Genomic DNA, 12,921 nt, shown 5'->3' on the forward strand with positions numbered 1-12,921 from the left:
GGAAAGAGGCATATTTGAGCAGACACAAATATATGGCCCAAGACCATTACATATGTAATGTAATATCAAAATATATACAAGACCATTGGTAATTTTGAAATTCTAAGTGTTTGCATGCACATCTGAGGGGTTTTACCTTTATTTCGGGGGTAAGGATCATGTCAAACTGATTGTAGAACTCCTTGGGGTTAGAGAGCTGGTGTTCCTTAGCTGTTACCAGGAACTTCTCAATTTCAACGAGTGCAGTTTCAGCTCCCTCTTGTGACTGGCACTTGTCCACAGCTTGGGAAGCTAAGAGGTAGATTCCAGCTTCACACCATTGGCTTGCCTTTAAAGAAAAATGAGGACAGAAGGACTCCATCATCATGTTGTGAAGCATTAGTTCTACTCTATGAAATACAGATTTGCCCTAAATTTTCATTAGAGAATGAATGTTACTTCATAGCACCCAACAGTTCCTGGTCACAAGTCATCTCACCTAGATGTGTAGAACAATAGCAAGTTTAATTCAGCTTTCATGGGCCAGATGTAAAATAATAATATTGTGAGCAAAGAGGAGAAGTTACTGAGGTTACTGAGGCAAATTGAACTACCCCATTTCAGTGTCCAGTCACACAATTATGCAAAACCCAAAACAAGTACTTGAACCATATCAAAACTCCCCAAAACTTCTTGGACCTATAAAACTCAGTTAAAAGTACTCCAAAGCAGGTTTTTACTGTAAAACTTTGGTAATTCCTCTTTCAAATGAGGCTGGAATAGCATGCAGATATTCTCAAAGCATTTAGCTTGCTATTCTAGCTAGATCAGAGAAAGCGAAAGCGACTGAACAAGCAGTAAACTGTTCATTTTTAAGCCCTGGAATACATTTGGTTCCCATTTCAAATTTTGGCCTAGCTTAATTTTTTCTTAGTTTTATATCCTACTTTTTCATCATTTTAAGACCATAATTATGGGAAGCTACTGCTCTGATTTTTACAATAACAGTTTCTTAATGAAATGGAGAAAAAATGAATAAATACTTTTTCTCTTAATCCAAATTACCTGATCTTATAAGAGCATTCATTGTCTGCAGAACCTTACTAGGGCTGTTGTCTGAGCAGGTTCACTCACCTTATCTAACTGCTTATGCAGCTCAAGAGACTTTCCCAAAATATCATACTTTTTCTTCGTCTCATTGGTAAAGTCATCACAAATACGCCTGAGTTCAACACACTTTGGTCTAATGGAGTCAACTGCATAATGGTTGTTTTGGATGAGCTGTTCCCCATGGACAGCTAGAGACTGGGCCTTCTCCATAGGTTCCTGTGAAATTAATGAGAAAAAAATACAAAGTTATATTTTAAAATGATGTGCTTAATGAAGACGATCCATCTCTGTAATCCCTACTATAGCCTGGAGGTAAAGGTTTGGGTCATTAGTCTAGCTGATATATCTTACTTTATACTTTATACTGATATATCTATACATTGAAGACCAACTTCATTTTCAGTGAGTATACTGAAGCACAAAATGTTCCATCTTTTCTACTGTGAGGATGACTGAGCACTGGAGCAGGTTGCCCAGAGAGTTTGTGGAGTCTTCATCCCTCAAGTTATTAAAAAGCCTTCTGAGCAACCTGCTCTAGGTGGCCCTCCTTGAGCAGGGGCATTGAACAAGGTGACCTCCAGATCTCTTTTCTGTCCTTGATAATTTTGTGACAACTGTGATTCTTCTTTGTCACATAATGGAGCCATTCATTACACAAGTGTGTTTTTCCCTGCAAAGTTCCCAGTAATCTAAAAAACTATATTATTTTCACACACTAATTGCCAGGTTTATAATGCTTTAGTTTATTTTTTATTCCAAGATGTATTTTAGAAGACTCTTCAGATCCTACTGACTAAGTACAATTCATAAGCTTAGTCACAATAGGATGAAATTAGAGGTGGCTAATGGGAATAGATAACACCAATACATTATGTGATGTGGACAGTGGAAGGAAAATGTGTGTTACTATAACTTTTATTCCTTCAGGCTTCTGCAGAAGAGCTATGCAAAGATCACAATATTTCTAAACCTTAATTTTATTCTTAAAAAAGATGATCATCAGCTTTTCCATATGTTCATGCACATCCTCCTCTGATTCAACTTACTCATTTGTTCAATGCTTTCTAGTAATACTAAACATGATGTGTATCACAGCTGACCAGCTGGTGGAATTACAAAGTCCAAATGTCTGGAAAAGATAGTTGTTGGAAGACATGGGTGTTCCTCAGACTGCTGTGAGTTGGAATAGAATGGCCTTAAAATTTATCTGGCCAAGGTAACCTGTTAAGCATTCTAAGCTTTTCAGATTCCAAAGATGGACCTAACATTTCCTGGTTTGAAAAAACAATTTTTTAACTGGATTCTAACTTTCCAAGTAACGAACTGGAACTACTGGGTCTGAACAACCCTAGCTTTTGGAAATTAGGATCTGTGTTTCGCAACTTTAAGTAATGAGAAGAGAGTAAGTGTGATGTAAGGACAGTGACAGAGAAGTGTCTGGAAGATCATGTCTATAGCAGAGAGAATACTATATTGAGTGCAAACCTGTCCTTTCTCTTCAAGTTGTTTCTGTTCCCTTAAGAGATGCTCCACTCGAGCCACACTGTCTCCAATGTCAGCAAAACCTGCTTGTGTTTCCATAAGATTATCCAATGCCAGTTTTACCTAAAAGAACAAAAAATAAAACAACAAACAAACCCCACTCAAAACCCCATCACAAGATACTCATAAAATTATTACAAATCTATGGCTTCTAAACATTCACCTACATCTTTTAGAAGAGTCTGCATCTCAAACTTAGTCTTTCAGCTCATTCCAAAATGGAAAAGCCAAGGAATAAAGCAACAATCAACTATTCTTCAGAAAGCTGCCCTGCTTCTCACTATTTATTTTGGCATACACAGTTTTGAAGACCTGTAACTCCAGAGTCTATATTACTCCAGAATCTGTATTACTCCAGCCTCTGGGCTGACAGTTGGGCTTTCTGAACTGTATTCTGTTGACTCTAGTCAACTTACCATCACATAAGTGGTATTTGGTAACATCACACATAAATACAAAATGATTTATCAAGAAGTTGTAGTTTCACATTTTGGCCTAACAGGCTGGCACTTTCCTCACTATGCCTTATTCAAATGTTTAAAGATACCTGATTGATAGCTGTCAAGAATTTAGTTTTTTAATATCCATTTCCTATTTCGTAATGAAGAGCTTCTCTCCCAACATCCTTTGTGGATTGCCAATATACTCTAAGTATGGGTAAAACTGGACCTTATTTACCAGAGAAGACTAGACAGAATGAACAAATGAAATACCTCTCTAAAATCATGTTCAAAGTGTCGAAGCTGCAGGCATTGTTCTAGTTTTAGGTGATGCTTGGTCCAAAATTGATCAAAAGCCTTTTCTGTTTCATCCAACTGAGCCAACAACCTGTTAAGAAATTAGAATGAAAAGAACTTATTTCCCATAGTTCATTTCTTTTAGGTTACACAAATTGGTAACAGAAAGCAGAGAAGGTAGTTGATGGGGAGCCTACGGCCATGTAAGAACGCTCTGTGTCCACTTTCCCTTAAGAAAGAGAGAATGAAATTTGCAGTGGGACAAGCAGGAGTGTGACCGATGAGAGACAACGACGTGGATCCACAGTGACAGTTGCAGTCCTGCCTCCTGCAACAGGAACACAGAGCTGTTCACATGCTGGCAGCCAAAGGCAGCTGTCTCTCCCTAGCTTCAAAGATAAGTCAACCCAGTCTAATGCAAATTTAATATATGCAATTATTATTATTTTAAGGATTGTTTAAAGCAGAACTCTGCAACTTGTTCATTTTCTTCACCCATCAGAAATAGGCAAGAACTGAATATTTTTTTCCAGTCCATTAAAAACAATAGATTAGAAGCTCATAATGCCTCCCATGGACATTGTTTCACTCTGTGTAAATGATGAAACATTTATTCACAAAAAAATTAGTATCAAGGTGTCATATATCTTGAGTAGAATGTCTGACACCAAACTTGTGAGTCATCCTCACAGTCAGCCAATGATGTATTAATTATATTACAAAGTAGAATAGTTTCAACAGGAGAAAAAACCCACAATAAAGTCTTCTCTGAATATTCTATATTTCAACAGATGAGCACTCTTTGGGCATGCAGAGGACCAGACCTGATCTACAAGCCCAGTGAGTGCTGGAACCATCAATTTGCTGGAGCAAACACCAATAGCTCCCTCCTATTTCTCTCAAAAACAAAGTTCTGTTTTCAACCTATCCCTGAAAAAGGTGTTTTTAATCAAAGCTAGTTGTTGAATTCAGGATGAATTCGCAAATTCCTTTGGGATGACTGTTTAAAGGATTTTAAAGTATTCAGTGAAAAATAGCAGCTCAGCTTTACTTTTGGCAGCTTTGTTTCCAGTGAATGCAGACATGCTGAAACACTAGCAGGACATTTCTCTTACCACTGCATCACATGGCACAGCAGAAACTTCTACATGGTGACTAAAAGCTTTATGGTAATAACTAGCACGGTAGGAAGGAATAGGGATTTCTCTCTCTCTATATATATATACAGCTGTGAAGGAATATGTTTCAGAGGATCTTCATCTGTTCCTCCCCCAGTGTTTTCCACAGACAAGCACTAGCATACCCCCTCTCATCTCAGTGGATTCAGATGCCACTTTCTAACCAGACATAAAAGTTCAGAGGATGTATATGTTATGGGGAACGTAAGTCCCACATTATTAAATCTTCAGCCAGGTAGTAGTTAGTGGTCCAACCAAAAATTACCAAGAAATTCAAGATGTGTTTGAACTTGCCTTGTCAGTTTAATCAAGTAACTTCCTCAAGGCTATTCCCTTCTCTGAGTTACCTGTCCAATAAACCCTGAAGTGCTGAACCAGTGGAAATTTATAACCTGCATATCTAAATACTTTTAAATACACTTGAATTTCTTAGGAATAAATTAGGAACTTGCACAAGGTAATTTAGCTTCACTGACCTTTCTACTGTTGCCACATTTTCCAGTTCATCTGGACTGAGTTTGCTGTTGGCACTTCGGGTGACTGGCTCCCTAATGCATGTCAATAAGGTGGCCCCCTGCTTCACAGCAAGTTTCAGCTCATCCTGAGGAAAGAAACAAGCCAAATAAATTGTATGTACTTATTCTAACAACGCTCACATCTCTTAGATGGACAACATCATCGTGCTAAAGGATCCTTTCATAGGTATTAAATACTTGGAACAAAATATAAATGCTTACCAAAGATATGTCTTTCTAGAAATGCAGAGACTACATCTATTCACTTCAAAAAGTAGAGATATTTCTAAGAAAAGGAATGGTATATAGCTTCTGAGCAGATTGCATTTCTGACCAGGCAACTTGCAGAATAATTCGTTCTACCACAAATTGAATGTGTGCCACTGATCGTTCAGTGAGCTGAGAGACTGTGCTGAGACATTGCACTTCTTAATGCAATTTCCTTAAACAACTCTGTGACGTGCTGAGCCACAGTACATCAGCTACCAAGGAGTCATCCACAGAAGAGGGTGTCTTCCCAGCATGAAAGATGAGCAGTGAAAAGGACAGAGGCTCAAACATTAACATGTCAGCTGAGGAGCTCCCACATCACCGTACACTTCTTGCATAAAACTTATTCTTATGCTAAGATAGCTTAAGTAGTATTTTTTCTCCTGTGTTTAACCTAAGGTGCTTTTTGACAGCAGTAATGTTTTCTTCTGAGCCTTACTCTGCAAAGTTAAACTTGCCCCAGCTTTTTTCTAAAAAACAGTCATCATCTAGTGCGATCATTCTGTCTATTCCTGGATTATCTTCACAGATGTTCTCTACATCTGCACCAGAGCGAGTTCACCATTTCTGATGAACTCTTCATCAGGAGCCCATGCTATTCCACATGTGATCCCATCACACACTTCTCAGTAGAAGTGACATTACCCTGTCCTATCATTCCTGAAATGGTTAAAAGCCTTTTTTTGCACTTGAGTCAAATTGACCTCCTGAATCCAGGTTTCTCTCCTCTTCAGTAGTTTCCAGACAATAGACTCCCAAATGATGACAGAAAATTTTATTAAATCAAAAATCATACATTGATGGAACTGTCATGAGACAACATTCACCTTCAGCTTGCTATGGTGGTCAGTGTGTGCGGAGAGGAGCTCCTCTGTGCACTGCACATCGTTGGGAAGTTCAGTCTCTGCTAGGTCTGTTCCAAAGGTCTGTAGCATCTGCGCTGTTGTTTTTACCGTCATTGCAAAGTTTTCAATAGCCTGAAAAAGTAAGAGCATAAAGTCACGGACTGGTTATTTACCCTTTAACGATGTTTCAGGCATACTGTGCTGCAAGTATTACATGCCTGTAAAGCTGGCCATGTTGCCCCTTTTCTGGGTGGATATGCTAAAAGTTACAAATTAAATTCTGTGTCACAAATGATCTTTTCACAGACTTACACATAACATCATCTCCATGAAGCAGCTAGGGAACTCCTAGAGCTTAGCAGACATAATGAAACCACAGAGGACATCAGCTTCAAAGCCAAGACTGAAACTTCAGATCCTCTGCCCATGCTTGCTGGGAAATTCTGCTGTCTTTAAATTTTTAATTAAGGCTTTATTTAAGTTGAGGAGATTCCAAAAGTATATAGGGCAAAGCCTTTCTACTTTTATATGTATACAGTCATTGTTCAATCAGCAGCAATCCATCCTCCACCTGACTACTGAAAATGTGCATCTCCATCCTGCCTATCTGCACTAGATGCATTCCAGTCACTTCCTCCCATCTGTTCATATTAGTACACAAATACAAGAACAACTTACTACAAACATAAATTCATTGGAGCATTGCTGTTTCTTTATCACTTGGGTGCACAAACACAAAACTTGTCAGAAATCTGTGATTTTACAGAAGAAAGGGGAAATAAGGAACGTTTAAAAAGAATGGATATATTGTTCAGACTTGTGAGATGTGATTAAAACCTTTGTATCTAGTAGCAAGTAACTGCATAGGATATTTTTTCATGATCATGCCCCAATTTCTTTAGAGACTGTGTTGTCCTGTATAGCGCTTTATTTATGCTTTTTGATCCAAACTACCCAATGGTTTGAGTCAGTCAACAGCACTAGGGATGCTCTTACACCCAGTCAAACACTACATGGTTGTTGCAAGTTGCATTCCCTTCTCCAGCAACGATGGGGATTCCTCATTTGCAACCATGACAGTTAAAATTATGCTGTGTGCTCAGGGAAAAACAAACTGGAGGTAGATCATAATTCAAAAGGTGCAGAGAGAAATTACATTCCACATATGTGATCTGAAACATTCCCCGGATGAGGCAATGCTAGCAGGGCTCATAGCCTTCTTCCCTTTTTTCCCCATAACTTCATGCCTGCTTTCAACAGAAGCAGTACAGCCCCACATATGCTCTGGCTTAGTGTGTGGCAGCTGTAGCCTGCTGTTCTCAGCACTGAAACTACTATTTGATCTAATTAAAGTTGGCTGAAATGTCACACTTCTGACTGCAACACAGATAGAGCCATCCACAACCAAATGCCATTTACTAAAAGCTAAAAATCTGCTCTGTGGGCAAGAAAGCTCATAGGCTCCAGGCCATTCAAGATAAGAAAGCAGAAACAAAGACCATTGCAGTGAGATTGCTGTGTCACTACCATTTAGCAACAGTTAAAGCTGTTTCAGGAAAAAAAGCAGTGGCAGAACAAGATATGAGAACACTAAGAGAAGCAGCAAAGGGGATGAAGACCATAGCTCTGCAAGACTGAAATTCAGGCTGTTTCAAGGTACCATGAAGGCTGCCCCTTCCCTGTTGACAACCTCTTATCCAGCAGAGATTCCTTGGCTGAGTGCACCACACACCATGAGCTTATCAGTGTTGCACTTAATTGCATGCTTGCTGCCATCTTCCCCTGTGTTTATGAGCAATAAATTCTTTCATATACCTAAGTTATGTCTGTTGGGTTCTTTGCAAGTCTCTGTGCTCAACAGAAGTTTTTGAAACAAATTTAACCAAAGATCTGAGGATTGCATAGCCACACTCACCTCAAATCTTGGCTCACCTTTATTTGCATATTTTACCAAACTATATATTCATGCCTTATGTAAACGCCTGTCATTAATAAACAATACAGTCTTTCTTGTGCCTCTTTTTACGTCTTTTCCTCATTTTTCCAAACCTTTAGCTATTTGAAAGCTCATATAGATGATTGCTTCAGACTCACCCCTCCTGCAAGGACAGTTTTGTATTTTTGATATTTTTAACATGTAAGCCAGTTGACCTATCTCAATCCTGATCTCACTATAGTCAGCACAGCTATAAATGTAGCAAACCAGCATTAGAGAAAATTCAGATTCTGTGTCTGTATATTTAGAAGCCTGAAACATTTGGTGGTTCTCAAGCAGAGTAAAATTTAATTTTATATGGACAGAAAAGCACAGAAGCAGGAAAGTGACAAAAGTGATTTGACATAGCAAATCTACCTCAGAAAAAGCTCTTCTTCCACGTGCTAGACCTAACCTGCAGGTCAGCAATAACAGACTCAAACCCAAGGCTGCTCAGAACACTGTGAAACATTGCGGCTACTTAGAAGTGAGCTCTAAAATACCAGTCTTGCCAGTAGACCCACAAAGACAGATGCAAACATTGCATACAGTCTCTGGGAAATTCATTCATTTTTCTGGATCAGGACCCAGCTTTGCCTGTTTTTCCTTAGATAAGATAGACAAAATTTTGGCTGCAAAGTTGAGGGTCTTGTTTTTGTAAACGGTCACCTTTCTAGGCACCATGGCAAATTGTTTACATTGTTTTGAAGCATTCACTGGAGGTGCATTAACCAATCCAAAAAGGGAACAAACAACCCTGTAACAAGTTTCCTCAAAGGCAAGAGAATAAAAACTCTTTCTGCCCCCCTACGATTATTAACTGTTCCTCAGTTACTCAAAATAAGACCCAGCTGGAGTGCATGTTTACATAGAACAGAAGTTAAAACAAAGAAAAATAAAATCTAATCTCTTGAGTATTTTTCTTCTCTTAAAAACATGGACATAATTCATTCTTAAAGTGAGAATCCTGACCTTTGATTCAGTAAAGTGCTAAAGCATATGTTCAACTTCGACCATGAGCTGAAGGCCTCCGAACCTCATCAATTATCTAAAAGCTAAGAATGTGCCAAAGGGCCTCGCTGAGTGACAATACTGTGACACTGTTAGGCCCTCGCCCACGTCTACAGTGAGATACAGATTACTACTGCGATTACAGACTTTTGAGGAATTTATGTTTGTCTATTTGAGTCATGGATTTCCTCTTTCCATGAATCCCTAGCAGAATCTGTAGGCTGAAATGCAGCTGAAGAGTTGCTACTTAATGATTGCTCTACATTGGGCATGTGGACAATTCCGGGTGTAAGAACAACACCAACACTCACAGTTCGGTGATGTATCCACTGACTGTGGCCATATTCCAGAGTTCCTCCCAGCTCCCGGGTCAGCTGACTTTTGTCAATATAGCCATGCAGATCAGAGACAGAATTTAACATGATGATCTGAAACGAATCCAAACACAATGGTCTGAGAGAAATAAGGAGCCTTTTCAATCATCGTTCCTAAGATCTGAGTTTGCTTTAAACATTTATAATCAAACTGTAGTTCCACCACAGACAGTAAGTTCTCATTATGTATTTGCTCATGCAATGGCTACAGTTTATTTCCACTAAATTTCGCCTTCTCAACATGTACATGGCCATTCTTGAACTAACCATGATTCAACATCATCTTGCTCTTCGCTAAGCTGAGAATGCAGTCATTTTGCATATGCATCAAACACAAAAGAATGGTATTTCTAATGTTCACACAAACTTTCATCAGATAATTTCTATATTTTTCTAGATAACTGTTATTTACAGAGAAATGGAAGAGCAGGCAGGTTAAACAGCTTCCTCAACACCAACCACTCGATCCAGGGGACTGCTGAAATGTGACTGAGAATAAGATTTTCCTTTCAGTTGCATCATGTTTATGGCACTGTATGTCCACTGAGTTCACTGGCATTATTCCACTTTAAACCATGATGAAAGAGAAACAAGATGTTGAGCACAAATGACTAAAAATTTTAAGCCTTAGACTCTAATATATGTCAAATGTATTACTTCACTCTGCTGTTAAAAGAAAGGATAACTGGCTATGCCTGTCAGCAGGCTCTAAACATAGAGGTCAGGAGACCTTGTTGGTGAAGAAACTCAATCATCTCAGATGAAACTGAAACTTATCTCAGATGAACCCTGGTGTATCTCCTATATTTCTGTATCCTGCTCCTGGGTAATGTTATTTAATCCAGTCACTATCCCAATAGAGATTTAACTCAGGAGGTTTAATTAACCACATTTGTATGTCAGTAAGTCATATAAATCTTGCATTTCCTGATTGTGTCTGTTTTATTATTTCAGCCTTTATTTCCTGCTCCTGTTTGATCTTCTGGCTTCTACCTAATCCAGTGTTGATTTAACCCAGCAAATCTATTTTACTGAACATATTTGCAGTCTGATAGCTCAGATATACTCTTTAACAAATGTTTCATTAACAAATGCACACCATATTCTTGAAGCCCCTTTTGAATGCTCATGTCCTGGCACTGACTTGCTTCTACTTGTGATTGGAAATACAGCCCATCCATGGCCCAGTAATAACATTAATGTTGTCACAGTGCCAAACGCACATCGTGAACAAACAACCTGCAAACAATTTAAAATATGATGGTGGTATTAAAGATAAGTACTGATACCTAATTCCTTGAGTAAGGATATCTCCCATGGGACAAGAACTCTCTCGACCCTATTCTCATGCTTGGCATGTAGGATGCTATTTTCAAGGGGGACAAAGAGATGTCACTCTCAGTAACTTAACAGTTCTGAAATTGGGCTACACAGGGGCATGCCCACATGGTCTTTAAGAATGAGCTGCAAGCACAGCTGAAAGGCCCCTCCAGAGAGCATCGCAGACCCTAGGAACTTAGGGCACTTTTAGCACAACCTTAAGCAACTTACAATAACATCAGGCGTATGTGGACAGCCTGTATATAAATCTGACAGGCTTTCTATGGATATATGGACAGGAGGCAGGCAGATCTAGCAGCAAGCATAATATGCTCTTAGTTGTTCCAAGACTACTCTCCAAGAGCTCTGTGGACGTACCCAAGATGGCTCAAAATATGAATGTCCAAGACAACCCCAAACTAAACTCATATCTTGATTTTCCTGCCTGCAAAGAAGCTAAGTTGCTGTTTAATACTTAATGCAATGCTTAACCCCCACCTAGAATTAACCTCCCTTTCAACTTTGACAGATTCAATTTGGATTTGAAATGCAACACTGTCATGAAATATGTGAATTTCTAAAAGAATAGAAGATGTTGAAGCGTTAGAAAATGCCAGTCCTTGGTGAAGTTGTCCCTTTCTGGGCTGCAGTGGCTGGCACAGCTGTTGCTATGGTAACAGATTGTGGCTCATTAAATACAGGAACATCCCTTTTTTAAGGCACTATAAAATTAAAATATCTTGTTTTGTAATCAAGCACACATTTTTACATCAATTTTGCATTTTTATTACCAAAAAGCCACCCTTGCCAAACTACAGTCAACGTTACAATTCAATCCACAAAAACCAAAAGAATATTCATGGTTCCTTTTCCTGTATTCATTGGGATAATAATGGGCTGCTGTCTCTTACTTCAGCAGAAGCATAAAGCGTCTTGAACACCTGAACTTCAAACTTAAGTATAGAGGAGAGACATGGGTCTTTTGCAGAACAATATAAAACCAGAAGAAAAATACAAAGCAATCATAGGAAATCCCTCCAGTAAAGTCATTGTGGAACATAGTCTGAGTTATTTATAAAACACTTTGAAACCACATGCAAACATGCAGCTAGGACCAACTCCCAAAAGAGCTCTCAGAATAATCTAGAACTTAAACTCTTTCAGGTTTAGTAATCTGCTTTAAATCACATTCTCATCAACCCCCAGCATATGCCAAGTGCATATAAAAAAGAAGTAAAAAACTTTGAATCTTGAGGGCATGGAGTTCATAAAAGGCATTAAGAATAGGCAATGCCATGCAAGCACTTAACAGGGACACTGTCAGCAGTCCCACGGATAATACATAAAGTAGTGCAGAATTCAGCCCTAGCCTTTCACTTCTCTGGAGTCCTACTTATGTTTATTACTGGAGTGAGAAGATCTACTATTGCCTACATCAGGGGAACGGCTCCACTGAGTTAAGATGCCAATACTTAAAAACCAAGTCACATTTTATAGTAGACTGACCTTCCAAGCAGGAACACATCCATTAAATACTGTGAAGCATCCACTGGTTATTAACTCTTGGGCATTACTATTACACTGTACAGATCCAGTTCACAGTCCCCACTTGCCACTTGCAATCAAATTTTAGTTACTGGGTTATGAGAAATTGCTGACACCTAAGAACTGCAGATATGGAGACAAAGAAAACACGTGGGCAAAAAAAATGTATGCTTACCGGTACCTTCATTTTAAAGTCATCTCGGTAGAGTTTAATGCCAATGTCAGCGATTGTCCTCTGGATAAAGCGGGAGGGTCGCAGGACAAACACCAACTGCAGGTTTCCTGGAAATGCTCCCTGCAAGAAATACAGACCTATTAGAAGGCACAACTCTCACTTTTCAGCCAAGTGTGTTCTAAAGGGGGCAAAGCAAGTAGGACTTTCTGAACCTTGTTCAGTCCATCTGCTAACGATATCAGCTGCTCCATGGAGCTCCACTGTCACAATCTCCAAAGCCAACAGAAAGACCGGCCCATTGATTTATAGCCCAGCCATACCTTGTTTTCTGATACGGATTTCACA

General features: G+C 39.0%; 1 protein-coding gene across 1 annotated transcript in view; it reads right to left on the reverse strand.

The window, feature by feature from the left end:
- Positions 1 to 136: 136 nt before the first annotated feature.
- Positions 137 to 12,921, reverse strand: part of MCF2L2 (MCF.2 cell line derived transforming sequence-like 2) — a gene marked incomplete at its 3' end in the record, with an annotated part of 49,303 nt that continues 36,518 nt past the window's right edge. The window contains exons 5-12 of the mRNA XM_010187550.1: positions 12,577 to 12,696; positions 9,474 to 9,590; positions 6,159 to 6,308; positions 5,023 to 5,147; positions 3,345 to 3,459; positions 2,575 to 2,694; positions 1,114 to 1,305; positions 137 to 328 (exon numbers count right to left, since the gene is read on the reverse strand). Of these exons, the coding sequence (XP_010185852.1) occupies positions 137 to 328; positions 1,114 to 1,305; positions 2,575 to 2,694; positions 3,345 to 3,459; positions 5,023 to 5,147; positions 6,159 to 6,308; positions 9,474 to 9,590; positions 12,577 to 12,696 (1,131 nt within the window). The remainder of the gene's footprint in view (positions 329 to 1,113; positions 1,306 to 2,574; positions 2,695 to 3,344; positions 3,460 to 5,022; positions 5,148 to 6,158; positions 6,309 to 9,473; positions 9,591 to 12,576; positions 12,697 to 12,921) is intronic.

The sequence above is a fragment of the Mesitornis unicolor genome, unplaced genomic scaffold, assembly GCF_000695765.1.
Source record: "Mesitornis unicolor isolate BGI_N332 unplaced genomic scaffold, ASM69576v1 scaffold40036, whole genome shotgun sequence".
NCBI lineage: Eukaryota > Metazoa > Chordata > Aves > Mesitornithiformes > Mesitornithidae > Mesitornis > Mesitornis unicolor.